The sequence below is a fragment of the Coregonus clupeaformis genome, chromosome 24 (assembly GCF_020615455.1).
Source record: "Coregonus clupeaformis isolate EN_2021a chromosome 24, ASM2061545v1, whole genome shotgun sequence".
In the NCBI taxonomy this organism is placed as follows: domain Eukaryota; kingdom Metazoa; phylum Chordata; class Actinopteri; order Salmoniformes; family Salmonidae; genus Coregonus; species Coregonus clupeaformis.
Window position 1 is genome coordinate 16,077,519 of NC_059215.1, and position 27,345 is coordinate 16,104,863.

At 46.2% G+C, this 27,345-nt stretch overlaps 1 protein-coding gene across 1 annotated transcript in view; it reads right to left on the minus strand.

The window, feature by feature from the left end:
• Positions 1-27,345, minus strand: part of LOC121587361 (filamin-A-like) — a 203,592-nt gene that overhangs the window by 151,865 nt on the left and 24,382 nt on the right. Inside the window, exons 4-7 of the mRNA XM_045206810.1 lie at positions 15,910-16,105; positions 13,312-13,430; positions 4,316-4,393; positions 1,060-1,264 (exon numbers count right to left, since the gene is read on the minus strand). Of these exons, the coding sequence (XP_045062745.1) occupies positions 1,060-1,264; positions 4,316-4,393; positions 13,312-13,430; positions 15,910-16,105 (598 nt within the window). The remainder of the gene's footprint in view (positions 1-1,059; positions 1,265-4,315; positions 4,394-13,311; positions 13,431-15,909; positions 16,106-27,345) is intronic.

Here is a 27,345-nt window from a genome sequence, read left to right on the forward strand (position 1 = left end):
TAGCACCTGGAGACAGGGAGAACCTTAGCACCTGGAGACAGGGACAGCCTTAGCACCTGGAGACAAGGGAGAACCCTTAGCACCTGGAGACAGGGAGAGCCTTAGCACCTGGAGACAGGGAGAACCTTAGCACCTGGAGACAGGGACAGCCTTAGCACCTGGAGACAAGGAGAACCTTAGCACCTGGAGACAGGGAGAGCCTTAGCACCTGGAGACAGGGAGAACCTTAGCACCTGGAGACAGGGAGAAACTTAGCACCTGGAGACAGGGAGAACCTTAGCACCTGGAGACAGGGAGAACCTTAGCACCTGGAGACAGGGAGAACCTTAGCACCTGGAGACAGGGAGAACCTTAGCACCTGGAGACAGGGAGAACCTTAGCACCTGGAGACAGGGAGAACATTAGCACCTGGAGACAGGGAGAGCCTTAGCACCTGGAGACAGGGAGAACCTTAGCACCTGGAGACAGGGAGAGCCTTAGCACCTGGAGACAGGGAGAACCTTAGCACCTGGAGACAGGGAGAACCTTAGCACCTGGAGACAGGGAGAACCTTAGCACCTGGAGACAGTGAGAACCTTAGCATCATACCAATATATTGTATATACCTTCTTTTTTATTAAAGAAGTGGGATGGAAATAGACTGATGTGTATGAATCATGGTGTCTTTTCCTGCAATATATAATATACATTAGGAACACCTTCCTAATATTGAGTTGCACCCCCTTTTGAGAACAGTCTCAATTCGTCGGGGCATGGACTTTATCTACACTGATTGAAGTGAATTTAACAAGTGACATCAATAAGGGATCATAGCTGGATTCACCTGGTCAGTCTATGTCATGGAAATAGCAGGTGCTCCTACTGTTTTCTACACTCAGTGTATATATACACAACACATGTAACACACAAACCAGCAAGAAACTGCAAATATACAGTCATACTTCCTAAATGAGCTGCAAGAGTGGAAGGAAACTGCTCAGGGATGTCAGCAAGAGACCAATGGTGATTTTAAAACAGCTTCAGAGTTCAATGTCTGTGATGAGAGAAAACGGAGTGTACCTGCGGTGTAGACGTCAAAGTATGTGGTCTTGTTGGCGACGTTCCCGGAAGGTTCTAGTCCTGGTCCCTGGGCTGTTGGCGACGTTCCGGAAGGTTCTAGTCCTGGTCCCTGGGCTGCAGCCTTACTGCTGTCTCCCTGAGCCATCCCCACATCCACCTCATAAGGAGACTTATTGATGTGCAGCTCCGCAAACAGCACCGTCACCTAGTAATAATACACCCTGTTACCAAACAGCACCATCACCTAGTAAAACACAGAGTTACCAAACAGCACCGTCACCTAGTAAAACACAGAGTTACCAAACAGCACCGTCACCTAGTAAAACACAGAGTTACCAAACAGCACCGTCACCTAGTAAAACACAGAGTTACCAAACAACACCGTCACCTAGTAATAATACAGCCTGTTACCAAACAGCACCGTCACCTAGTAAAACACAGAGTTACCAAACAACACCGTCACCTAGTAAAACACAGAGTTACCAAACAGCACCGTCACCTAGTAAAACACAGAGTTACCAAACAGCACCGTCACCTAGTAAAACACAGAGTTACCAAACAGCACCGTCACCTAGTAAAACACAGAGTTACCAAACAGCACCGTCACCTAGTAAAACACAGAGTTACCAAACAACACCATCACCTAGTAAAACACAGAGTTACCAAACAGCACCGTCACCTAGTAAAACACAGAGTTACCAAACAGCACCGTCACCTAGTAAAACACAGAGTTACCAAACAGCACCGTCACCTAGTAAAACACAGAGTTACCAAACAGCACCGTCACCTAGTAAAACACAGAGTTACCAAACAGCACCGTCACCTAGTAAAACACAGAGTTACCAAACAGCACCGTCACCTAGTAAAACACAGAGTTACCAAACAGCACCGTCACCTAGTAAAACACAGAGTTACCAAACAGCACCGTCACCTAGTAAAACACAGAGTTACCAAACAGCACCGTCACCTAGTAAAACACAGAGTTAACAAACAGCACCGTCACCTAGTAAAACACAGAGTTACCAAACAGCACCGTCACCTAGTAAAACACAGAGTTACCAAACAGCACCGTCACCTAGTAAAACACAGAGTTACCAAACAGCACCGTCACCTAGTAAAACACAGAGTTACCAAACAGCACCGTCACCTAGTAAAACACAGAGTTACCAAACAGCACCGTCACCTAGTAAAACACAGAGTTACCAAACAGCACCGTCACCTAGTAAAACACAGAGGTACCAAACAGCACCGTCACCTAGTAAAACACAGAGTTACCAAACAGCACCGTCACCTAGTAAAACACAGAGTTACCAAACAGCACCGTCACCTAGTAAAACACAGAGTTACCAAACAACACCGTCACCTAGTAAAACACAGAGTTACCAAACAGCACCGTCACCTAGTAAAACACAGAGTTACCAAACAGCACCGTCACCTAGTAAAACACAGAGTTACCAAACAGCACCGTCACCTAGTAAAACACAGAGTTACCAAACAGCACCGTCACCTAGTAAAACACAGAGTTACCAAACAGCACCGTCACCTAGTAATAATACACCCTGTTACCAAACAACACCATCACCTAGTAATAATACACCCTGTTACCAAACAACACCATCACCTAGTAATAATACACCCTGTTACCAAACAACACCATCACCTAGTAATAATACACCCTGTTACCAAACAACACCATCACCTAGTAATAATACACCCTGTTACCAAACAACACCATCACCTAGTAATAATACACCCTGTTACCAAACAACACCATCACCTAGTAATAATACACCCTGTTACCAAACAACACCATCACCTAGTAATAATACACCCTGTTACCAAACAACACCATCACCTAGTAATAATACACCCTGTTACCAAACAACACCATCACCTAGTAATAATACACCCTGTTACCAAACAACACCATCACCTAGTAATAATACACCCTGTTACCAAACAACACCATCACCTAGTAATAATACACCCTGTTACCAAACAACACCATCACCTAGTAATAATACACCCTGTTACCAAACAACACCATCACCTAGTAAAACACAGAGTTACCAAACAGCACCGTCACCTAGTAATAATACACCCTGTTACCAAACAACACCATCACCTAGTAAAACACAGAGTTACCAAACAACACCATCACCTAGTAAAACACAGAGTTACCAAACAGCACCGTCACCTAGTATTAATACACCCTGTTACCAAACAACACCATCACCTAGTAATAATACACCCTGTTACCAAACAACACCATCACCTAGTAATAATACACCCTGTTACCAAACAACACCATCACCTAGTAATAATACACCCTGTTACCAAACAACACCATCACCTAGTAATAATACACCCTGTTACCAAACAACACCATCACCTAGTAATAATACACCCTGTTACCAAACAACACCATCACCTAGTAATAATACACCCTGTTACCAAACAACACCATCACCTAGTAATAATACACCCTGTTACCAAACAACACCATCACCTAGTAATAATACACCCTGTTACCAAACAACACCATCACCTGATAATAATACACAGTGTTACCATCAACACCATCACCTAGTAATAATACACCCTGTTACCAAGCAACACCATCACCTGATAATACACAATGTTACAATAATATACACTGTTACAAAACACCATCACCTGATAATTATATACACTGTTACTAAACAACACAGTCACCTGATAATAATAGGTTAGGGTAGGAATAAGGGTTAAGGTTAGGGTAGGGTAGGAATAAGGGTTAAGGTTAGGGTAGGAATAAGGGTTAAGGTTAGGGTAGGAATAAGGGTTAAGGTTAGGGTAGGAAGAAGGGTTAAGGTTAGGGTAGGAAGAAGGGTTAAGGTTAGGGTAGGAAGAAGGGTTAAGGTTAGGGTAGGAATAAGGGTTAAGGTTAGGGTAGGAATAAGGGTTAAGGTTAGGGTAGGAATAAGGGTTAAGGTTAGGGTAGGAAGAAGGGTTAAGGTTAGGGTAGGGTAGGAATAAGGGTTAAGGTTAGGGTAGGAATAAGGGTTAAGGTTAGGGTAGGAATAAGGGTTAAGGTTAGGGTAGGAAGAAGGGTTAAGGTTAGGGTAGGAAGAAGGGTTAAGGTTAGGGTAGGAAGAAGGGTTAAGGTTAGGGTAGGAAGAAGGGTTAAGGTTAGGGTAGGAATAAGGGTTAAGGTTAGGGTAGGAATAAGGGTTAAGGTTAGGGTAGGAATAAGGGTTAGAACAGACATGTGTACCGTATGCATCCCAGTGACTTTGGGTATGTAGAAGACAGTGTAGGTTCGGTTCTTATCATTGTTGGCTGTCACCTTGACCTGACAGGAGAAAGAGATAGAGAGATAGAGAGAGAGAGAGAGAGAGAGAGAGAGAGATAGAGAGATGGAGAGAGAGAGAGAGAGAGAGAGAGAGAGAGAGAGAGAGAGAGAGAGAGAGAGAGAGAGAGATAGAGAGATGGATAGAGAGAGAGAGAGAGAGATAGAGAGTTTGAGTTTGAAATAATCTTTATTGGGTCTGGGAGCCCATCACACAAATACTCATACAAAACCGTATTTACACATCAATTAAAAACACAACTCCAATTCCTCCTCCACAGTAACTGAACACAATAGCCTCTGAATACCCCATATACTCATAAACAGATCAATATTGTTGACAAGTTTATAATAGACAAACTCAACCCTTAGTCTTGCTGCCAACATTCCCTCCAGCATTCCCACCACATCCACAGACCCCTGTCCCCGAATACTGTTCTTTCGGGTCTTCCATATGGCTAATTTTGCTGCCCCTAACACAAAATTAAGCAACACAACTACACCTTTCTGACTAAACCTGTACTTTGGCCCAAATATATACAGTTGGGAAGAGAAAACCTCTCCCAGAGCTGAGAACCAATTAGTGATCAGGTCCATCATCCCGACCAACCTGGGACACTGTAAAAACAGATGTGCCAGAGTTTCAGACAACACAGAATGGACACCCCTCCCCAACAGTAGGATCCAGGTGTACCAGATGCATGTTGGTGGCTATGGCTCCATGTATTATCCTCCATTGGAGGTCAGCTGTCCTCTTATCAATAGGCAGTTTGTATAATGTTCGCCAACAGCCTTTTGGGGAGGCACCTGGACCAAGCACACCCGCCCACCTCGTCGATTTTACCCCTTCCAGGGAAGAGGCATGGGACACCTTTACACATATTCTGTACATGGCCTTCTTTCCCACCTCCTTGAACTCCCCAGCTACGGGGTATCGAAGGAAAGCAGCATCCCCACGTCCTCCTCGAATGCCCCCGCCGCAGCACTAACAATCAGTGCAGGGAACACATAATCCAGACCCTCCTTCCACCGATCAGAATTGGAAGTGTCAGTCACATACTGCAGATGAAGTACTGGCAAGGAATCACAGACCTCAGCGACGACCTTCCTCAGTAGGCGAGACGATCGGATCCCCGCTCTTTCTCCCAGCTCCTCCAACGACCTATTCCTGTTCCACATCAGATGACCCAGCTTAGTACACCCCACGCCTAACAGGCATGAACGTAGGCTAGCTGAACCCAGAACACGGGACTGGATGGCAGTGTTGTGAAAAAGAGGCTCTTCAAAAAGCCACATCCCTGGTGGCGTGCAGGCCTTACGGGACTTGACCAGAACTCTCCAAGCCTGCATAACAGACTCATAAAATGGAGTCAGGCCAGGCAACTCACCCCCCTCCAGCTTTAAGAGGAAAAGGTGCTTGTCTAAGCCCAAACAGCCCGCTCTCCTCATCAATGCGTAGGCTGTGTCAACCCAGCTAGAACCGTCACTGTACAACAGTCTCTGGGCTGCTTGAAGCCGGAAAGCCATGATCCTGGAAGAAATGTCCACCAGGCCTTGCCCACCCTCGTGCAGTGGCAGGTACAGGGCTGAAGCTTTAATCCAATGTTGTCCAGACCAGAAGAAGTTGACAAGGGTCCTCTGAAGCTCTTGTATCAGACCCTTTGGTGGCTGTAAAATCATTAGTCTGTGCCACAGGGTAGAGGCAGCTAGGTTATTAGCTACCAGTACCCTTCCCCTATAAGACAGCTGGGGCAGCACCCATTTCCATCTTGACAGTCTGGCACACACTTTCTCCACTACACCCTCCCAGTTCTTTTTCTGAAAGACATCGGAGCCTAGAAAAACCCCCAAAGTCTTCATCCCATCTCTGCCCCACTGAAGCCCCCCTGGTAACCGTGGAGCGGACCCCATCTGAAGCTGGCCTGCCCACAGCGCTTCACTCTTTCCCCAATTGACTCTAGCTGAGGAGGCCCCCTCATACACCTTTAAGGCGTCTGAGAGAACCTTAACATCCTCACCCCCTGTAATAAAAACTGTCACGTCATCTGCATACGCAGACAGTGCTATCGTGGGACCCTTCATTACACCTGGCACAGAGAAACCAGTAAGCTTCGCTCTTAAAAAACAAAGCATTGGTTCAATCGCCAGACTGTATAACTGCCCTGAAATTGGGCATCCCTGCCTGATGCCCCTTTGGACAGGGATGGGACAACTCAAACCACCCCCCACCTTCACCATACACGAGGCCCCAGCATACAGTAAATTCATCCAAGACAAAAAAAACATCCCCAAACCCAAAGGCTTTCATTGTTTTAAACAAGTACTGGTGGTCCACACGATCAAAAGCCTTCTCCTGATCCAAAGAAAGTAAACCCACATTTACATCAGACAGTTTACAAATGTCCAAAACATCTCTTATTAGAAACAAGTTGTCAACAATAGAGCGATCAGGTACACAGTAGGACTGGTCCTTGTGGACCAACAATCCCAGATACTCTTTCAACCTGTTTGAGAGACATTTAGAAACAATTTTATATTCTGCACACAGCAAAGCAACAGGTCTCCAATTTTTTATGAGAGCCAAATCCCCCCTTTTTGGTAACAGTGAAAGTACCGCACGTTGACAAGATACAGGAAGAGAGCCCTCATGAAAAGATTCACACACCACTTCATAAAAATCCTCCCCAATAGACCCCCAAAAGTGCTTATAAAACTCAGATGGTAAACCATCAATGCCAGGGGCTCGGCCTGTTGAGAGCTGCATAACTGCTGTGGACAGCTCTTGCAGTGTAATGTCAGAGTCCAATGCGACTCTTTGCTCAGGTCCCAATTGAGGAAGACCGTGTAACAACTGTTCAGTACACAGAGAGTCACAATCCTCCGCCTTATAGAGGGCAGAATAGAAATCCACGGCATGTTGACGCATTTCACTGTCATCCGTGGTCACCTTCCCATCAGGGAGACGAAGGCAGACCATCTGTTTACGTTGCAATGTCGACTGTCCTAGGTTAAAAAAAAAAGCACTAGGAGCATCCATATTCTTGAGGGAAGCGAAACGAGACCTAATCAAGGCACCCTTCACTCTTTCATGCAGAAACGACCTCAATTCATGTTTCTTGTCCTGTAAGTTCATGACTAGTCCGGGGTCATTCTGAGTGAGCAACTTCAATTCAATAGATTTAATGTTCTGCTCAAGGGCCCTGATAGTCTCTTTAACTTCAATTCGAGACAGAGCAGTATACTGTTGACAAAATAATCGTATTTGGGCCTTCCCAACCTCCCACCATTGTCTCAAGGACTCAAAATTCCCTTTTGTAACCCTCCATTTTTCCCAAAACAACAAAAACCTTTCACAAAACATGACATCATGTAACAATTTAACATTAAAATACCAATAAGATGATGACCTTCGTGGACAGGACAAGTGAATATCAACAGTGACAATATGGTGATCAGAGAAACCCACAGGAGTAATGTCACACCTTCCAACCCTACTACAGTATTGCTCAGATACATACAACCTGTCTAACCTTGCTGCACTGACATGACCTTCATTAACTTTTAGCCATGTGTACTGCCTAACTTTTGCATTCCTTACTCTCCACACATCAGAAAGCTCAAACTCAGTTAATAGACCAGACAGACAAATTGCTGACCGCAGGTGAGGTTCTTCAGCGGTGCGATCAACAGTAAAATCCACTGTACAGTTCCAGTCCCCCCCTAAAACCATACACCCCTCTTGGTCACACTGTCTTAAGGTTTCCTTTATTTTATCAAAACCAACAATACCCTCATTAGGAGCATAAACATTCAAAAAAACAAACAAAAACCCCATAACATCCACCTTGACCAATAAAACCCGACCCTTGACAATCTCTGTTGTAGATACCACAGTCACCCCTAGCCCTGAAGAAAACAAGATTGCCACCCCAGCACTGAAATTAGCACCATGACTGAGTATATGCTGCCCCTCCCACCACATACCCCAGTCAGCCGCATTTTCCTCATCACTATGTGTCTCCTGTAGGAAAACTACATTAAGCCTTTTCTGTTTTATTACTTCTAATACCCAAGCCCTCTTATTCCTGTCCCTTCCTCCATTAATATTGAGAGAACCTACCCTTAGTACCTCCATATAGAAAAGAAAAAGGAAAAGCAGAAGATACCACAGAGAAACCAGACAAAGAGAATAGAACACCCTATGAGGCATAATCATCATCATTATTTAAATTTTCTCTTAACCTGACCACGTTTCCCACCACCTTTTGCTGCTGCAACAGCAGTAACAAATTTTCTCAAGCGAAACCGCTTCTTCTCACTCAACTGGTCTAACCCCACCGTCTTCTGTAACATCACAGCTGACCTCACAAACTTATCAACATCAAAATAATCTGCCAATTTGACAGATTTCCCAAAAGTCTGATCCAGAAACCCATTTACCTCCTCTAGATCGTAAATTGAGTCCTCACCAGCTGATATCGTATCAAGAGAGATATCCATATCCTTCTCCTGATCCTCCTCAACTGAGGCCACAGACCACTGACTCCCCTCTACCACATCCCTTTCAACACTCCCCACTTGCACCCCATCACTCGTACCAGGCATCTCCTCCACTACCTGGGAGACTAGCCCCACCTGAACCCCATTACTCGTAGTGGGCATCTCCTCCTCCTTCCCAAATTGCAATAACTCGCGCTCCAATAGCTCATTTGGAATGAACGGCGGTACATTTGAAATCGTGACCCTTGTTGACGGAGAAAAAAGCGGCGTAACTTGAATAAACATTCCTTTAAGAAGTATGCCATGCTCATGTAACAGGTCAAAGAATTACAGATTTTGGCAACCGTTCATTTTCTATTTTTTATTTTATTTTGTGAGTTGATTTCACCAAAATATTGTATTGTTCAGCATTTCGTGTAGTTTACAGATATTGGGAGAGTTAGTTGTGTAAGTGCGCCCTCTAGAGTGTTGGTTTGGTTATATGCGGAGGGGTGTCATGCTTTTCTCAGTCTGCATTGTACTCGACTGAGAGAGGTATGTGTTCACTTCGGCGTGATATAAACTTGATATACCTGTTAAAACTAAAACGTTTCAGTGCACATAGTAACTTGTATGTATATTATATGATGAGTGTACGTACATTTAATCAAGCTGTGGCGTGAATTTAGCTGTTTTTGAGAGTTTGAGAAATTGCTAACTTAGCTAACCTCGTGTTTTGTTTAGCTGTAAGTTAGCAATCGTCATTCTATCCTCTTGTGTTGAAGCCCACGTTGTTCTTTTTATGTTAGGCGGATTCTGGTCGAGGGTAGAGTTTTGAACATTTTCTCTCCTTGATGTTGAACAGGTATGTATTCCCTATATCAGGTTAAAAATATGTGTTCATTTAAAATGTTTTCATGTATTGATTAGTGTTTAATGGCACTGAAAAGCTCAAATGTGAAGGATTACATGTTGCTTCGTGCATATTACTGTATGTATTACCTATTTGAAAGATGGTTTATGTCATGTTGCACAGTATTAATGTAAAGGCTAAAAGCTCAGCTTTTGGCAGAGATAACATGCAATATGACACATACATAAGATATACACCAGATGCGATGTTTATTTTCCAATTATGTTGTATTTTATTCCTTGTATTTTTGAATGTGATTATACTGAGTCTGCATTGTACTCGACTGAGAGAGGCGGATTCTGGTCGAGGGTAGAGTTTTGAACATTTTCTCTCCTTGATGTTGAACAGATTGAGAGAGTTGTACACAATAAAGTGCCTTCAAGTACGCCAGTGTCTTGTCTTCAGTGCACCGGAACACAACGCAGTAGTCGGCAACGAGCAGACCGCGCCGGCTACACTCAACCATATGATCAACAAGGCGCTCTTCTTTAAGAAATACCACCACCGCTTTATTCATCCGTGACGCATAAGCAACATTCTCATATCCTACCTTCTCTCCTACGGCGACCAGAACCTCTTCCACCATGACAGTAGCTTCAGTAACACACCTAAAGCCGTGCCGAAGTGACAGGGACGGCGTCCCGATTCGGGCCGCCATCCCCACCAAAATCAGGGTAATTTCGACACGAAAAACAATATACTTAATTCTACCACAACAAAAAAATAGAAATAATAACCTTAATCATGCATAGAAAAAAAAGGATATCACCAAGAAAAGGAAAACCCAGGATATCTAACTCTACACAACACTCGCACTTAGCACTCACTCAAACAATTCCCAGCACGCACCAAACACTCCCAGCATGCAGAGAGAGAGAGAGAGAGAGAGAGAGAGAGAGAGAGAGAGAGAGAGAGAGAGAGAGAGAGAGAGAGAGAGAGAGAGAGAGAGAGAGAGCATTCTATGCCATCAAAAGGAACATAAAATTTGACATACCAATTAGGATCTGGCTAAAAATACTTGAATCAGTTATAGACTCCATTGCCCTTTATGGTTGTGAGGTCTGGGGTCCGCTCACCAACCAAGAATTCACAAAATGGGACAAACACCAAATTGAGATTCTGCAAAAATATCCTCAGTGTACAATGAAAAACACCAAATAATGCATGCAGAGCAGAATTAGGCCGATACCCGCTAATTATCAAAATCCAGAAAGAGCTGTTAAATGCTATAACCACTTAAAAGGAAGCGATTCCCAAACCTTCCATAACAAAGCCATCACCCACAGAGAGATAAACTTGGAGAAGAGTCCCCTAAGTAAGCTGGTCCTGGGGCTCTGTTCACGAACACAAACAGACCCCACAGAGCCTCACATATTTCCCTCAGATTACAGCGATCCACAAACAATTAGAAAACAAACCCAATTTTGATAAACTCCCTTATCTACTGGGTGAAAAAACACAATGTGCCATCACAGCTGAAAGATGTATGACCTGTTGCCACAAGAAAAGGGCAACCAGTGAAGAACAAACACCATTGTAAATACAACCCATATTTATGACATATATAATATTACATTTGAAATGTCTTTATTCTTTTGAAACTTCTGAATGTAATGTTTACTGTTAATATTTATTGTTTATTTCAGATTTGTTAACTATCTACTTCACTTGCTTTGGCAATGTTAACATACAGTGGGGAAAAAAAGTATTTAGTCAGCCACCAATTGTGCAAGTTCTCCAACTTAAAAAGATGAGAGAGGCCTGTAATTTTCATCATAGGTACACGTCAACTATGACAGACAAATTGAGAAAAAAAATCCAGAAAATCACATTGTAGGATTTTTTATGAATTTATTTGCAAATTATGGTGGAAAATAAGTATTTGGTCACCTACAAACAAGCAAGATTTCTGGCTCTCACAGACCTGTAACTTCTTCTTTAAGAGGCTCCTCTGTCCTCCACTCGTTACCTGTATTAATGGCACCTGATTGAACTTGTTATCAGTATAAAAGACACCTGTCCACAACCTCAAACAGTCACACTCCAAACTCCACTATGGCCAAGACCAAAGAGCTGTCAAAGGACACCAGAAACAAAATTGTAGACCTGCACCAGGCTGGGAAGACTGAATCTGTAATAGGTAAGCAGCTTGGTTTGAAGAAATCAACTGTGGGAGCAATTATTAGGAAATGGAAGACATACAAGACCACTGATAATCTCCCTCGATCTGGGGCTCCACGCAAGATCTCACCCCGTGGGGTCAAAATGATCACAAGAACGGTGAGCAAAAATCCCAGAACCACACGGGGGGACCTAGTGAATGACCTGCAGAGAGCTGGGACCAAAGTAACAAAGCCTACCATCAGTAACACACTACGCCGCCAGGGACTCAAATCCTGCAGTGCCAGACGTGTCCCCCTGCTTAAGCCAGTACATGTCCAGGCACGTCTGAAGTTTGCTAGAGTGCATTTGGATGATCCAGAAGAGGATTGGGAGAATGTCATATGGTCAGATGAAACCAAAATAGAACTTTTTGGTAAAAACTCAACTCGTCGTGTTTGGAGGACAAAGAATGCTGAGTTGCATCCAAAGAACACCATACCTACTGTGAAGCATGGGGGTGGAAACATCATGCTTTGGGGCTGTTTTTCTGCAAAGGGACCAGGACGACTGATCCGTGTAAAGGAAAGAATGAATGGGGCCATGTATCGTGAGATTTTGAGTGAAAACCTCCTTCCATCAGCAAGGGCATTGAAGATGAAACGTGGCTGGGTCTTTCAGCATGACAATGATCCCAAACACACCGCCCGGGCAACGAAGGAGTGGCTTCGTAAGAAGCATTTCAAGGTCCTGGAGTGGCCTAGCCAGTCTCCCGATCTCAACCCCATAGAAAATCTTTGGAGGGAGTTGAAAGTCCGTGTTGCCCAGCGACAGCCCCAAAACATCACTGCTCTAGAGGAGATCTGCATGGAGGAATGGGCCAAAATACCAGCAACAGTGTGTGAAAACCTTGTGAAGACTTACAGAAAACGTTTGACCTGTGTCATTGCCAACAAAGGGTATATAACAAAGTATTGAGAAACTTTTATTATTGACCAAATACTTATTTTCCACCATAATTTGCAAATAAATTCATAAAAAATCCTACAATGTGATTTTCTGGATTTCTTTTCTAATTTTGTCTGTCATAGTTCACGTGTACCTATGATGAAAATTACAGGCCTCTCTCATCTTTTTAAGTGGGAGAACTTGCACAATTGGTGGCTGACTAAATACTTTTTTTCCCCACTGTACCTCCCAGATAAATGAATGTTTTCCTATGTAAAAAATCTTCCCCAATATTTGGAACCAAGGACTGATCACCCCAATCCACAAAAGTGGAGACAAATGTTACCCCAATAATGATTTGGCAATGTTAAAATATGTTTCCCATGCCAATAAATCCCTTAAATTGAAATTGAACTGAATTGAGAAAGAGATAGAGAGAGACATCAGGGAAATACAATATGTGTCGGTGCTGTGTGTTTACCTCCTCTCTGTGTCCGGCAGGGTCCTCTACATACACCAGGACCTCTCCCATCCCAGCACTGATGGTCTCCACTGTAAACACCGCCTTCTGCATCACAACGTTACCTACTGGCTCTATACCTGGCGAGAGAGAGTGAGGGACGGAAAAGGAGAGAGATTGATAGAATCAAAGAGACATTGTGATGATGTTTGTGTTATCGCACACTTATATTTGTATATGGTAGTGGTAGTGGTGGTGATGATAATGGTGGTGGTGGTGATGATAGTGGTGGTGGTGATGATAGTGGTGGTGGTGGTGATGATAGTGGTGGTGGTGGTGATGATAGTGGTGGTGGTGGTGGTGATGATAGTGGTGGTGATGATAGTGGTGGTGGTGGTGATGATAGTGGTGGTGGTGATAGTGGTGTTGGTGGTGATGATAGTGGTGGTGGTGGTGATGATAGTGGTGGTGGTGGTGATAGTGGTGGTGGTGGTATGATATAGTGGTGGTGGTGGTGATGATAGTGGTGGTGGGGTGATGATAGTGGTGGTGGTGATGATAGTGGTGGTGATGATAGTGGTGGTGGTGGTGATGATAGTGGTGGTGGTGGTGATGATAGTGGTGGTGGTGGTGATGATAGTGGTGGTGATGATAGTGGTGGTGGTGGTGATGATAGTGGTGGTGGTGGTGATGATAGTGGTGGTGGTGGTGATAGTGGTGGTGGTGGTGATGACAGTGGTGGTGGTGATGATAGTGGTGGTGGTGGTGATGATAGTGGTGGTGATGATAGTGGTGGTGGTGGTGATGATAGTGGTGGTGGTGGTGATGATAGTGGTGGTGGTGGTGATGATAGCGGTGGTGGTGGTGATGATAGCGGTGGTGGTGGTGATGATAGCGGTGGTGATGATAGCGGTGGTGGTGGTGATGATAGCGGTGGTGGTGGTGATGATAGTGGTGGTGGTGGAGATGATAGTGGTGGTGATGGTGATGATAGTGGTGGTGATGGTGATGATAGTGGTGGTGGTGGTGATGATAGTGGTGGTGGTGGTGATGATAGCGGTGGTGGTGGTGATGATAGCGGTGGTGGTGGTGATGATAGCGGTGGTGGTGGTGATGATAGCGGTGGTGGTGGTGATGATAGTGGTGGTGATGGTGATGATGGTGATGATAGTGGTGGTGGTGGTGATGATAGTGGTGGTGGTGGTGATGATAGTGGTGGTGGTGGTGATGATAGCGGTGGTGGTGGTGATGATAGCGGTGGTGGTGGTGATGATAGCGGTGGTGGTGGTGGTGATGATAGTGGTGGTGGTGGTGATGATAGTGGTAGTGGTGGTGATGATAGCGGTGGTGATGATAGTGGTAGTGGTGGAGATGATAATGGTGGTGATGATAGCGGTGGTGGTGGTGGGGCAGCAGGTATCCTAGCGGTTAGGGTGCTGGGCAAGTAACCAAGACGTCACTGGTTCGAATACCTGATGTGCCCTTGAGCAAGGCACTTAACCCTAAATTGCTCCAGGGGCGCCGTACTACTATGACTGACCCTGTAAAACAACACCTTACACTGGACCTATCACACTACTATGGCTGACCCTGTAGAACAATACATTACACTGGACCTATCACACTACTATGGCTGACCCTGTAGAACAACACATTACACTGCACTTATCATACTACTATGACTGACCCTGTAAAACAACACATTACACTGGACCTATCATACTACTATGGCTGACCCTGTAAAACAACACATTACACTGGACCTATCATACTACTATGGCTGACCCTGTAAAACAACACATTACACTGGACCTATCATACTACTATGGCTGACCCTGTAAAACAACACATTACACTGGACCTATCATACTACTATGGCTGACCCTGTAAAACAACACATTACACTGGACCTATCATACTACTATGGCTGACCCTGTAAAACAACACATTACACTGGACCTATCATACTACTATGGCTGACCCTGTAAAACAACACATTACACTGGACCTATCATACTACTATGGCTGACCCTGTAAAACAACACATTACACTGGACCTATCATACTACTATGGCTGACCCTGTAAAACAACACATTACACTGGACCTATCATACTACTATGGCTGACCCTGTAAAACAACACATTACACTGGACCTATCATACTACTATGGCTGACCCTGTAAAACAACACATTACACTGGACCTATCATACTACTATGGCTGACCCTGTAAAACAACACATTACACTGGACCTATCATACTACTATGGCTGACCCTGTAAAACAACACATTACACTGGACCTATCATACTACTATGGCTGACCCTGTAAAACAACACATTACACTGGACCTATCATACTACTATGGCTGACCCTGTAAAACAACACATTACACTGGACCTATCATACTACTATGGCTGACCCTGTAAAACAACACATTACACTGGACCTATCATACTACTATGGCTGACCCTGTAAAACAACACATTACACTGCACCTATCATACTACTATGGCTGACCCTGTAAAACAACACATTACACTGCACCTGTTCCAGTGTACAGTATGTGACAAAATAATTAAAACATCTATTTGATGATGATGGTGGGTGTGTGTGTACCTGGTCCGTATGCGCGGGCCTTCTTGGGGTCGGGCTGGGGGCAGTGGGGTGCGCCAGGCTGGGGGCAGTGGGGTGTGCCAGGCTGGGGGCGGAATGGTGCGCCAGGCTTCAGTTTGGACTTGGGGAACTGGGACAGGTATGTCATCACGGAATGTTCATCTACATTAGGGTCAACGATTTCCTCTGGGGTTATCACCTAGGAAACCAAACAGCACACACTGTTTAGACACACACACAAACACACACACACACCTGCAGAGGGTAGCGGGAATTGATTTTAGAACAATCCTGACCACAACCCTACTAGACAGTCACTAGTCAGTCACCTGTACCCTATCTCCTCAGACGACCACAACCCTACCAGACAGTCACTAATCAGTCACCTGTACCCTATCTCCTCAGACGACCACAACCCTACTAGACAGTCACTAGTCAGTCACCTGTACCCTATCTCCTCAGACGACCACAACCCTACCAGACAGTCACTAATCAGTCACCTGTACCCTATCTCCTCAGGCGACCACAACCCTACCAGACAGTCACTAGTCAGTCACCTGTACCCTATCTCCTCAACCACAACCCTACTAGACAGTCACTAATCAGTCACCTGTACCCTATCTCCTCAGGCGACCACAACCCTACCAGACAGTCACTAATCAGTCACCTGTACCCTATCTCCTCAGGCGACCACAACCCTACCAGACAGTCACTAATCAGTCACCTGTACCCTATCTCCTCAGACGACCACAACCCTACTAGACAGTCACTAATCAGTCACCTGTACCCTATCTCCTCAACCACAACCCTACTAGACAGTCACTAATCAGTCACCTGTACCCTATCTCCTCAGGCGACCACAACCCTACAAGACAGTCACTAGTCAGTCACCTGTACCCTATCTCCTCAGACGACCACAACCCTACTAGACAGTCACTAATCAGTCACCTGTACCCTATCTCCTCAGGCGACCACAACCCTACCAGACAGTCACTAATCAGTCACCTGTACCCTATCTCCTCAGGCGACCACAACCCTACCAGACAGTCACTAATCAGTCACCTGTACCCTATCTCCTCAGGCGACCACAACCCTACTAGACAGTCACTAATCAGTCACCTGTACCCTATCTCCTCAGGCGACCACAACCCTACCAGACAGTCACTAATCAGTCACCTGTACCCTATCTCCTCAGACGACCACAACCCTACCAGACAGTCACTAATCAGTCACCTGTACCCTATCTCCTCAGGCGACCACAACCCTACCAGACAGTCACTAATCAGTCACCTGTACCCTATCTCCTCAGGCGACCACAACCCTACCAGACAGTCACTAATCAGTCACCTGTACCCTATCTCCTCAGACGACCACAACCCTACCAGACAGTCACTAATCAGTCACCTGTACCCTATCTCCTCAGACGACCACAACCCTACCAGACAGTCACTAATCAGTCACCTGTACCCTATCTCCTCAGGCGACCACAACCCTACCAGACAGTCACTAGTCAGTCACCTGTACCCTATCTACTCAGACGAACACACCCACAAAGAGGTGTTTGAGGGGAAGAGAGTTGATCTGCAGAATTGAGGGAGGAAGCACCAACCACAAAGATACTCTTTGAAGAGGTAGGGTTTCAGATGTTTTCGGTACAGTCCAAGCTTCAGGGGAAAGCTGGTTCCACCATTGGGGTGCCAGGACAGAGAAGAGCTTGGACTGGGCTGAGGGGGAGCTGACCTCTCATAGGGGTGGGAGGGCCAAGAGACCAGAGGTGCCAGAACGGAGTGCTCAAGGTTAGGATGTAGGGTTGGAGCATAGCCTTCATAAAACAACAGGTGTTAGCCTAACAGTGAAATGCTTACTTACGGGTCCTTTTCCAAAAATGCAGAGTTAAGATAAAAAATGTATAGTGACACGAGGAATAAATACTCAGTGAATAACGAATAACTAATAATAATAACTTGGTTATATACAGGAAGTACCGAGTTGATGCGGAAGGGTACGAGGTAATTGAAGTAGCTACTGTATTTACATTTACTGTAGGTAGGGGTAAAGGGACTAGACAACAGGATAGATAATAGACAGTAGCAGCAGTATACTGTAGGTAGGGGTAAAGGGACTAGACAACAGGATAGATAATAGACAGTAGCAGCAGTATACTGTAGGTAGGGGTAAAGGGACTAGACAACAGGATAGATAATAGACAGTAGCAGCAGTATACTGTAGGTAGGGGTAAAGTGACTAGACAACAGGATAGATAATAGACAGTAGCAGCAGTATACTGTAGGTAGGGGTAAAGTGACTAGACAACAGGATAGATAATAGACAGTAGCAGCAGTATACTGTAGGTAGGGGTAAAGGGACTAGACAACAGGATAGATAATAGACAGTAGCAGCAGTATACTGTAGGTAGGGGTAAAGTGACTAGGCAACAGGATAGATAATAGACAGTAGCAGCAGTATACTGTAGGTAGGGGGTAAAGTGACTAGACAACAGGCTAGATAATAGACAGTAGCAGCAGTATACTGTAGGTAGGGGTAAAGTGACTAGGCAACAGGATAGATAATAGACAGTAGCAGCAGTATACTGTAGGTAGGGGTAAAGTGACTAGACAACAGGATAGATAATAGACAGTAGCAGCAGTATACTGTAGGTAGGGGTAAAGGGACTAGACAACAGGATAGATAATAGACAGTAGCAGCAGTATACTGTAGGTAGGGGTAAAGTGACTAGACAACAGGATAGATAATAGACAGTAGCAGCAGTATACTGTAGGTAGGGGTAAAGGGACTAGACAACAGGATAGATAATAGACAGTAGCAGCAGTATACTGTAGGTAGGGGGTAAAGGGACTAGACAACAGGCTAGATAATAGACAGTAGCAGCAGTATACTGTAGGTAGGGGTAAAGTGACTAGGCAACAGGATAGATAATAGACAGTAGCAGCAGTATACTGTAGGTAGGGGGTAAAGGGACTAGACAACAGGCTAGATAATAGACAGTAGCAGCAGTATACTGTAGGTAGGGGTAAAGTGACTAGGCAACAGGATAGATAATAGACAGTAGCAGCAGTATACTGTAGGTAGGGGTAAAGGGACTAGGCAACAGGATAGATAATAGACAGTAGCAGCAGTATACTGTAGGTAGGGGTAAAGGGACTAGGCAACAGGATAGATAATAGACAGTAGCAGCAGTATACTGTAGGTAGGGGTAAAGGGACTAGACAACAGGATAGATAATAGACAGTAGCAGCAGTATACTGTAGGTAGGGGTAAAGTGACTAGACAACAGGATAGATAATAGACAGTAGCAGCAGTATACTGTAGGTAGGGGTAAAGTGACTAGACAACAGGATAGATAATAGACAGTAGCAGCAGTATACTGTAGGTAGGGGTAAAGTGACTAGACAACAGGATAGATAATAGACAGTAGCAGCAGTATACTGTAGGTAGGGGTAAAGGGACTAGACAACAGGATAGATAATAGAGACAGTAGCAGCAGTATACTGTAGGTAGGGGTAAAGTGACTAGGCAACAGGATAGATAATAGACAGTAGCAGCAGTATACTGTAGGTAGGGGTAAAGTGACTAGACAACAGGCTAGATAATAGACAGTAGCAGCAGTATACTGTAGGTAGGGGTAAAGGGACTAGACAACAGGATAGATAATAGACAGTAGCAGCAGTATACTGTAGGTAGGGGTAAAGGGACTAGACAACAGGATAGATAATAGAGACAGTAGCAGCAGTATACTGTAGGTAGGGGTAAAGTGACTAGGCAACAGGATAGATAATAGACAGTAGCAGCAGTATACTGTAGGTAGGGGTAAAGTGACTAGGCAACAGGATAGATAATAGACAGTAGCAGCAGTATACTGTAGGTAGGGGTAAAGTGACTAGACAACAGGATAGATAATAGACAGTAGCAGCAGTATACTGTAGGTAGGGGTAAAGTGACTAGACAACAGGATAGATAATAGACAGTAGCAGCAGTATACTGTAGGTAGGGGTAAAGGGACTAGACAACAGGATAGATAATAGACAGTAGCAGCAGTATACTGTAGGTAGGGGTAAAGTGACTAGTCAACAGGATAGATAATAGACAGTAGCAGCAGTATACTGTAGGTAGGGGTAAAGTGACTAGACAACAGGATAGATAATAGACAGTAGCAGCAGCGTGTGTGGTGAGTGTGAATATGTGTGTGAGTGTGTGTGTGAGTGTGTGTGTGTGTGTGGGGGGCGGGGGGGGTGTGGCGTCAGTATAAGTATCCAGTGTGTGGGTAGAGTCCAGTGTGTGGGTAGAGTCCAGTGTGTGGGTAGAGTCCAGTGTGTGGGTAGAGTCCAGTGTGAGGGTAGAGTCCAGTGTGTGGCAGGGTCCAGTGAGTGTGTGGGTAGAGTCCAGTGTGTGGGTAGAGGCCAGTGTGTGGGTAGAGGCCAGTGTGTGGGTAGAGTCCAGTGTGTGGCAGGGTCCAGTGAGTGTGTGGGTAGAGTCCAGTGTGTGGGTAGAGTCCAGTGTGTGGCAGGGTCCAGTGAGTGTGTGGGTAGAGTCCAGTGTGAGGGTAGAGTCCAGTGAGTGGGTAGAGTCCAGTGTGTGGCAGGGTCCAGTGAGTGTGTGGGTAGAGTCCAGTGTGTGGGTAGAGGCCAGTGTGTGGGTAGAGGCCAGTGTGTGGGTAGAGTCCAGTGTGTGGCAGGGTCCAGTGAGTGTGTGGGTAGAGTCCAGTGTGTGGGTAGAGTCCAGTGTGTGGGTAGAGTCCAGTGTGTGGTAGAGTCCAGTGTGTGGGTAGAGTCCAGTGTGTGGGTAGAGTCCAGTGTGTGGTAGAGTCCAGTGTGTGGGTGGAGTCCAGTGTGTGGTAGAGTCCAGTGTGTGGTAGAGTCCAGTGTGTGGGTAGAGTCCAGTGTGTGGGTAGAGTCCAGTGTGTGGGTAGAGTCCAGTGTGTGGGTAGAGTCCAGTGTGTGGGTAGAGTCCAGTGTGTGGGTAGAGTCCAGTGTGTGGGTAGAGTCCAGTGTGTGGGTAGAGTCCAGTGTGTGGGTAGAGTCCAGTGTGTGGGTAGAGTCCAGTGTGTGGGTAGAGTCCAGTGTGTGGGTAGAGTCCAGTGTGTGGGGTAGAGTCCAGTGTGTGGTAGAGTCCAGTGTGTGGGGTAGAGTCCAGTGTGTGGGTAGAGTCCAGTGTGTGGGTAGAGTCCAGTGTGTGGGTAGAGTCCAGTGTGTGGGGTAGAGTCCAGTGTGTGGTAGAGTCCAGTGTGTGGGTAGAGTCCAGTGTGTGGGTAGAGTCCAGTGTGTGGGTAGAGTCCAGTGTGTGGTAGAGTCCAGTGTGTGGGTAGAGTCCAGTGTGTGGGTAGAGTCCAGTGTGTGTGTAGAGTCCAGTGTGTGGGTAGAGTCCAGTGTGTGGGTAGGGTCCAGTGTGTGGGGTAGAGTCCAGTGTGTGGTTAGAGTCCAGTGTGTGGGTAGAGTCCAGTATGTGGTAGAGTCCAGTGTGTGGGTAGAGTCCAGTGTGTGGGTAGAGTCCAGTGTGTGGGGTAGAGTCCAGTGTGTGGGTAGAGTCCAGTGTGGGGGTAGAGTCCAGTGTGTGGGTAGGGTCCAGTGTGTGGGTAGGGTCCAGTGTGTGGGTAGAGTCCAGTGTGTGGGTAGGGTCCAGTGTGTGGGTAGGGTCCAGTGTGTGGGTAGAGTCCAGTGTGTGGGTAGAGTCCAGTGTGTGGGTAGAGTCCAGTGTGTGGGTAGGATCCAGTGTGTGGGTAGGGTCCAGTGTGTGGGTAGAGTCCAGTGTGTGGGTAGAGTCCAGTGTGTGGGTAGAGTCCAGTGATTGGGTAGAGTCCAGTGTGTGTGTGGGTAGAGTCCAGTGTGTGGGTAGAGTCCAGTGTGTGGGTAGAGTCCAGTGATTGGGTAGAGTCCAGTGTGTGTGTGGGTAGAGTCCAGTGTGTGGGTAGAGTCCAGTGTGGGGGTAGAGTCCAGTGTGTGGCAGGGTCCAGTGAGTGTGTGGGTAGAGTCCAGTGTGTGGGTAGTCCAGTGAGTGTGTGGGTAGAGTCCAGTGTGTGGCAGGGTCCAGTGAGTGTGTGGGTAGAGTCCAGTGTGTGGGTAGAGTCCAGTGTGTGGGGTAGAGTCCAGTGTGGGGGTAGAGTCCAGTGTGTGGTAGAGTCCAGTGTGTGGGTAGAGTCCAGTGTGTGGTAGAGTCCAGTGAGTGGGTAGAGTCCAGTGTGTGGTAGAGTCCAGTGTGGGGTAGAGTCCAGTGTGTGGTAGAGTCCAGTGTGTGGTAGAGTCCAGTGTGTGGGTAGAGTCCAGTGTGTAGGTAGAGTCCAGTGTGTGGTAGAGTCCAGTGTGTGGGTAGAGTCCAGTGTGTGGGTAGAGTCCAGTGTGTGGTAGAGTCCAGTGTGTGGGTAGAGTCCAGTGTGTGGGTAGAGTCCACTGTGTGGGTAGAGTCCAGTGTGTGGGTAGAGTCCAGTGTGTGGGTAGAGTCCAGTGTGTGGTAGAGTCCACTGTGTGGGTAGAGTCCAGTGTGTGGGTAGAGTCCAGTGTGAGGGTAGAGTCCACTGTGTGGGTAGAGTCCAGTGTGTGGGTAGAGTCCAGTGTGTGGGTAGAGTCCAGTGTGAGGGTAGAGTCCAGTGTGAGGGTAGAGTCCACTGTGTGGGTAGAGTCCAGTGTGTGGGTAGAGTCCAGTGTGTGGTAGAGTCCACTGTGTGGGTAGAGTCCAGTGTGTGGGTAGAGTCCAGTGTGTGGGTAGGGTCCAGTGTGTGGGGTAGAGTCCAGTGTGTGGGTAGAGTCCAGTGTGTTGTTGTGTCAATTCCTGACTACAAGCTATACCGAGCACTCAAGCCTAAATCCACCCAGGGTGCTCAAAGCACTCCCAACCTGCAGGGGGCAACCATGCAACCGGAGCTGTTGAAACCAACCACCAGGAAGTGCTCTGGGGACCATATTAACCTGCGCACCCACAAGCAGTGCATGTGCATGGCATCGAAATGTTTGGTAAAAGCTTACTTGGCTCTCACTCATTCCTGAGAAGAGATACCAATGACCACAGCTCCTGATCATCCAAAGACGCAACTGGTAGGACAGAATGTGTTGTGAATTCATGCTTCTATATGCCCTTTTGTTTGGTTGTAACATACAATACAATTATTAATTAAATTAAATAGTGAAGACTTCATTATGTGAACGTAGAACTTGACAGTTGATAACCAGCGTGGCAGTGAGGACGAGGATCAAAGGGCTGAAGTCAAGCTGTCGACGCAAAGGAAGAATTGCCTGTGAAACTCTACACCATGGCCAAGGAAACTTTTGGGAAAACAGTCAAGCAACTGAAGCAAGAGCGGACCTTAGCCAAATCTGCTTTCACCAGACAAGCGAACTACCTGAGTAAAGCTGCAGCTGGTATGATTAAGCATGAACTACAAGAGGAGTTCAGCAAGCTCAGTTCCCTGGCTAGAAGTGTCGGTGATTCAAATGATGACTACGCGGCTGGCCTACTGGCTGAAGCGGGAACTAAGGGAGATGAAGAGGTCAAGCTCGACAAGGACCAGCATGCTGATCTTGAAAGGACGATTGAAGAGTGCGACATGAAATTGGAGGAAATCCGAGAGGCAGTCCAATTCAACCTCTGGCCAAGATACGGTAAAGAGGAGGTAGACTTTGCAATCCAAGAAGCGGAGAAAGCCTGTGACAGAGCCAAAGAAACCCCCGTCACTGCTATTAACAGGGACGGCTATGAACTACAGCTGGAAAGAGCGAGGAAGCTAATCCATGATGCAAGTGAAAGCCTGAAAGACTGGGAAAAATGGGTCCCACACGATGAGACTGCAGATCTGAAAGGCAGAGTAAAAGATCTGAGAATATTCGGCAGTAACCTCGAGGCCAAAAGAACAGAATTCCTCATCGCACAGAGAATTGCAGAAGAGGACAGAAGACCTACAGAGCTTCAACCAAAAGCAGTCCCACAACCAGTGGTGAGAATAAAACCAACCAGTCTACCTAAATTCACTGGGCTTAGGAGGAATTTCCACAGATGGAGGAAAGACTGGGAGAGCCTGCAAAAGCAGGGAGAGCCGACTGGTTCAGTGGAGGTGAAGAAGTTTCAACTTCTTGACAGTGTGGACGAGAGAATATGTAGAGACCTGCGCCTGTCATCATATAACAGTGCTGAAGACATGTTTAGAGTACTCCAAAACCGGTATGGAAACAAGCCAACAATTGCTTTGGAGATAATTGAGGACCTGGAGAGGATCCCTCCTTTAAAGTCACACCAACCAAGGAAGGTTATTGACCTGATTCAAGCTGTGGAAAAGGCCCTGAATGACCTCACGGAGCTCGAAAGCAGTGGAGCCATAAAGAATCCCCTTGTCATCAGATCCATAGAGAGCAAGCTGCCGGATAACATGAAGAGGGACTGGCTGACATTCATGGTCAACCCAAGAAATGGAGTCACACCTGACAATCACTTCGACAGCCTTCTAAGATTTTTAAAGACACAAGAGGACATACTGGAGAAACTAGACCAGTTGGGTGTAGGTGAAAACCCTGAAAAGAAAGCTACGTACCCGGAGAAGCGGTATGCTTCCACAAGGTCCACGAGAAAGGGAGGATGCGTTGTGTGTGGAGATGAAAAGCACCGTGAGAAGATTTTCTTTTGTAAGCAGTTCAAAGAACTAAAGCCTAGTGAGAAGCTGAATGCTGTCGAAAGACTGGGAGCATGCAGAAGATGCCTCAGATGTCATGGAGAGGATGAGGAATGTACGGACACTTACCTTTGCAGAAACAGAGACTGCAAAAGAGGAAGCTCCTCGGATCACCATTTCTTTCTCTGCCTTAAAGGAGGGGCTAAGAGGAAAGAATACGTGAAAGTGGAAAAACCCAGCACCAGGAGGCAAACATTCACAGAGGAGCAAGAGAGATTAATACGTGAGCTCACCCCGGACGTGGCAGAAAAATTCAGGAATGCTTTCACCAACATGGCAAAATCACACTGCACTGGAGGAAGCCTTCCTGGGGTAATGGACTCAAGCACACGTGAATTACCAGTTATTCTTATGCTTCTCGAAGTAACTACTAACGCAGGGCAGAAAATTGGAACTCTCATTGACTTAGCATCAGACACCAACTACATCACTCACACAGCCGCCAGGAGACTGAAGCTTCAAGTGAAAGGATCACACTAGTCGTCCATGGAGTTGGAGGCATGGCCATGAAGGTGAAGACCAAAAGATACTTACTCAAGGTGAGAGTCAAGACACCAAGAGGCATGGAGAAAGCTCATGAGCTGATCTGTTATGGGTTGGATGAGATTGCAAAAGTTCACAGAGCAATCAAAGCACAACACCTCAAGAAGTTCTTCCCGATACCAACCTGGAAGACCTTCACAGACCAGAACATGTTGAGCTTCTCATAAGCCACCGGGAAGGAAGACTTGCTCCACAGAGAGTAAAGGTAGTAGGAGATCTTGTCCTGTGGGAGAGCCCTTTAGGAAAGACCGTTGGAGGAGCACATCCAGACCTCTGTGAAGTAGTGGACATGGCCCTGCACAATTCTGAAACTCATTTTGCACGATCTATGAGAATCACAGCAGTAAAGTATCAAGAAATTGCTGAGATGCAAGAATCTAGAGCTGAAACTAAAACCACTGTTATTGGCAAAGAGTTCTTGGACTGGTGGAAGTGGGACAGCATTGGTGCGGCCTGTGAACCCATGTGTGGAGGATGTCGTTGTGGTAACTGTCAACCAGGAGGCAAAGACATGACTCTTAGTGAAGAAAGAGAGCTTGAGATAATCAGGCAAGGTCTCAGTTACGTGGAGTCAGATGTGCATAGTCAGGAGCCTCACTGGGACACAAAATACCCTTGGATTGAAGATCCAAGTTCCCTGCCCAACAACAGAAGCGCAGTGGAAGCCACGTTTCTGAGGACGGAGAAACAACTCAAGAGAGAACCAGATTGGCGTGCAGCATACACAACTCAAGTTCATGAGATGGTGGAAAGGAAGGCAGCAAAGAAACTCACTAGAAAGACCATTGCCGACTGGAAAGGTCCAGTATGGTACGTCAGTCACTTGATAGCACCAAACCCACACTCTATAACCACACCTGTCCGACTGGTATGGAACAGCAGCCAGAGGTTTAGAGGAAGCAGCATGAATGACCTTCTTCTGAAAGGGCCTGATGTACTTAATCCTATTCGAGCGGTACTGCTAAGGTTCAGGAGAGGAATCCATGCTGCTCTCGGCGACATCAAAAAGATGTACAATTCTGTGTGGCTCGAAGACCTGGAGATGCACCTCCATAGATTCCTCTGGAGAGACGGTGATGATGGGGACATGGAGGAATATGCCATCACCAGGGTCAACATGGGCGATCGACCAGCAGGGTGTATCGCACAACTAGCCATGAGAGAAACAGCGAAGTTGCCCATGTTCACACATCTGAAAGAGGAACGGAGGGTCCTTGAAGAGGATTCCTACGTAGATGACATCCTGACATCCCATAATGACCTGGAAAAGCTAGACGGAACCACCAAAAAAGTCGAAGAAATCCTAAAGGCAGGTGGATTCTTCCTCAAGCCGTGGGTCCGATCAGGCCAAAGTGGGAGGCAAACATCTACATCAGAACATCCAACATCATCAGATGAAGTCTTCATCCTCCCCAACCAAGTGAGATAAGGAGACAACAGAGCCCTTGGAGTTGGTTATTTGGTCGAATCAGACAAACTGTACCTCATGACCTCGATAAACTTCTCAAAGAGACAAAAGAAGATGAGGATCAGTCAAAATCTCGTTGGAGATGAAGTGAGAATGAAAACTCCAAACCCACTGACCAGAAGGCAACTGCTTAGCCAAGTAGCTAGTTTGTACGACCCAATAGGCCTTGCAACACCTGCCAAACAGAAAGGAGCCATTTTAGTCAGAAAAGCATTCCAAGAAACTGGAGGCAAAGCTCTAACAAGAGACACATGGGACACACCTCTGTCTGAGAAACTTAGAGGAGAAGCAATCCGCCTGTTTGAGGAATACAAACACCTCAACCAAATTACCTTCCATAGAAGCCTGACTCCAGTCAAAAGGATTGGAGAACCCTGGGGAATAACATTCTCAGATGGGAGCGACCAGAGTTATGGAGCAGTGGCATACTTCAGGTGGGAGACCGAGCAAGGCATCCTGGTCCGTCTTGTTGAGTCCAAAGCCAAGCTTACACCACTTGACCAAAAGGGAGAACCAGTGAAGGCTGAAGTCTGTGGTGCTGTGTTCGCGTGCAAGACTCAGGAAATACATTGAAAAGCACAGTCGGATGCAAGTAGGACGTTGGATCCATCTGTTAGATAGTCAAACTGTGCTGGGTGCAATCCAAAGGGACAGTTATGGGTACCAGACCTTTTTTGCAAACAGAGTGGGAGAGATCCAGAAGTCCACATCAGTTGAGGACTGGAGATGGATTCCAGGTGAGCAAAACATTGCTGACCTC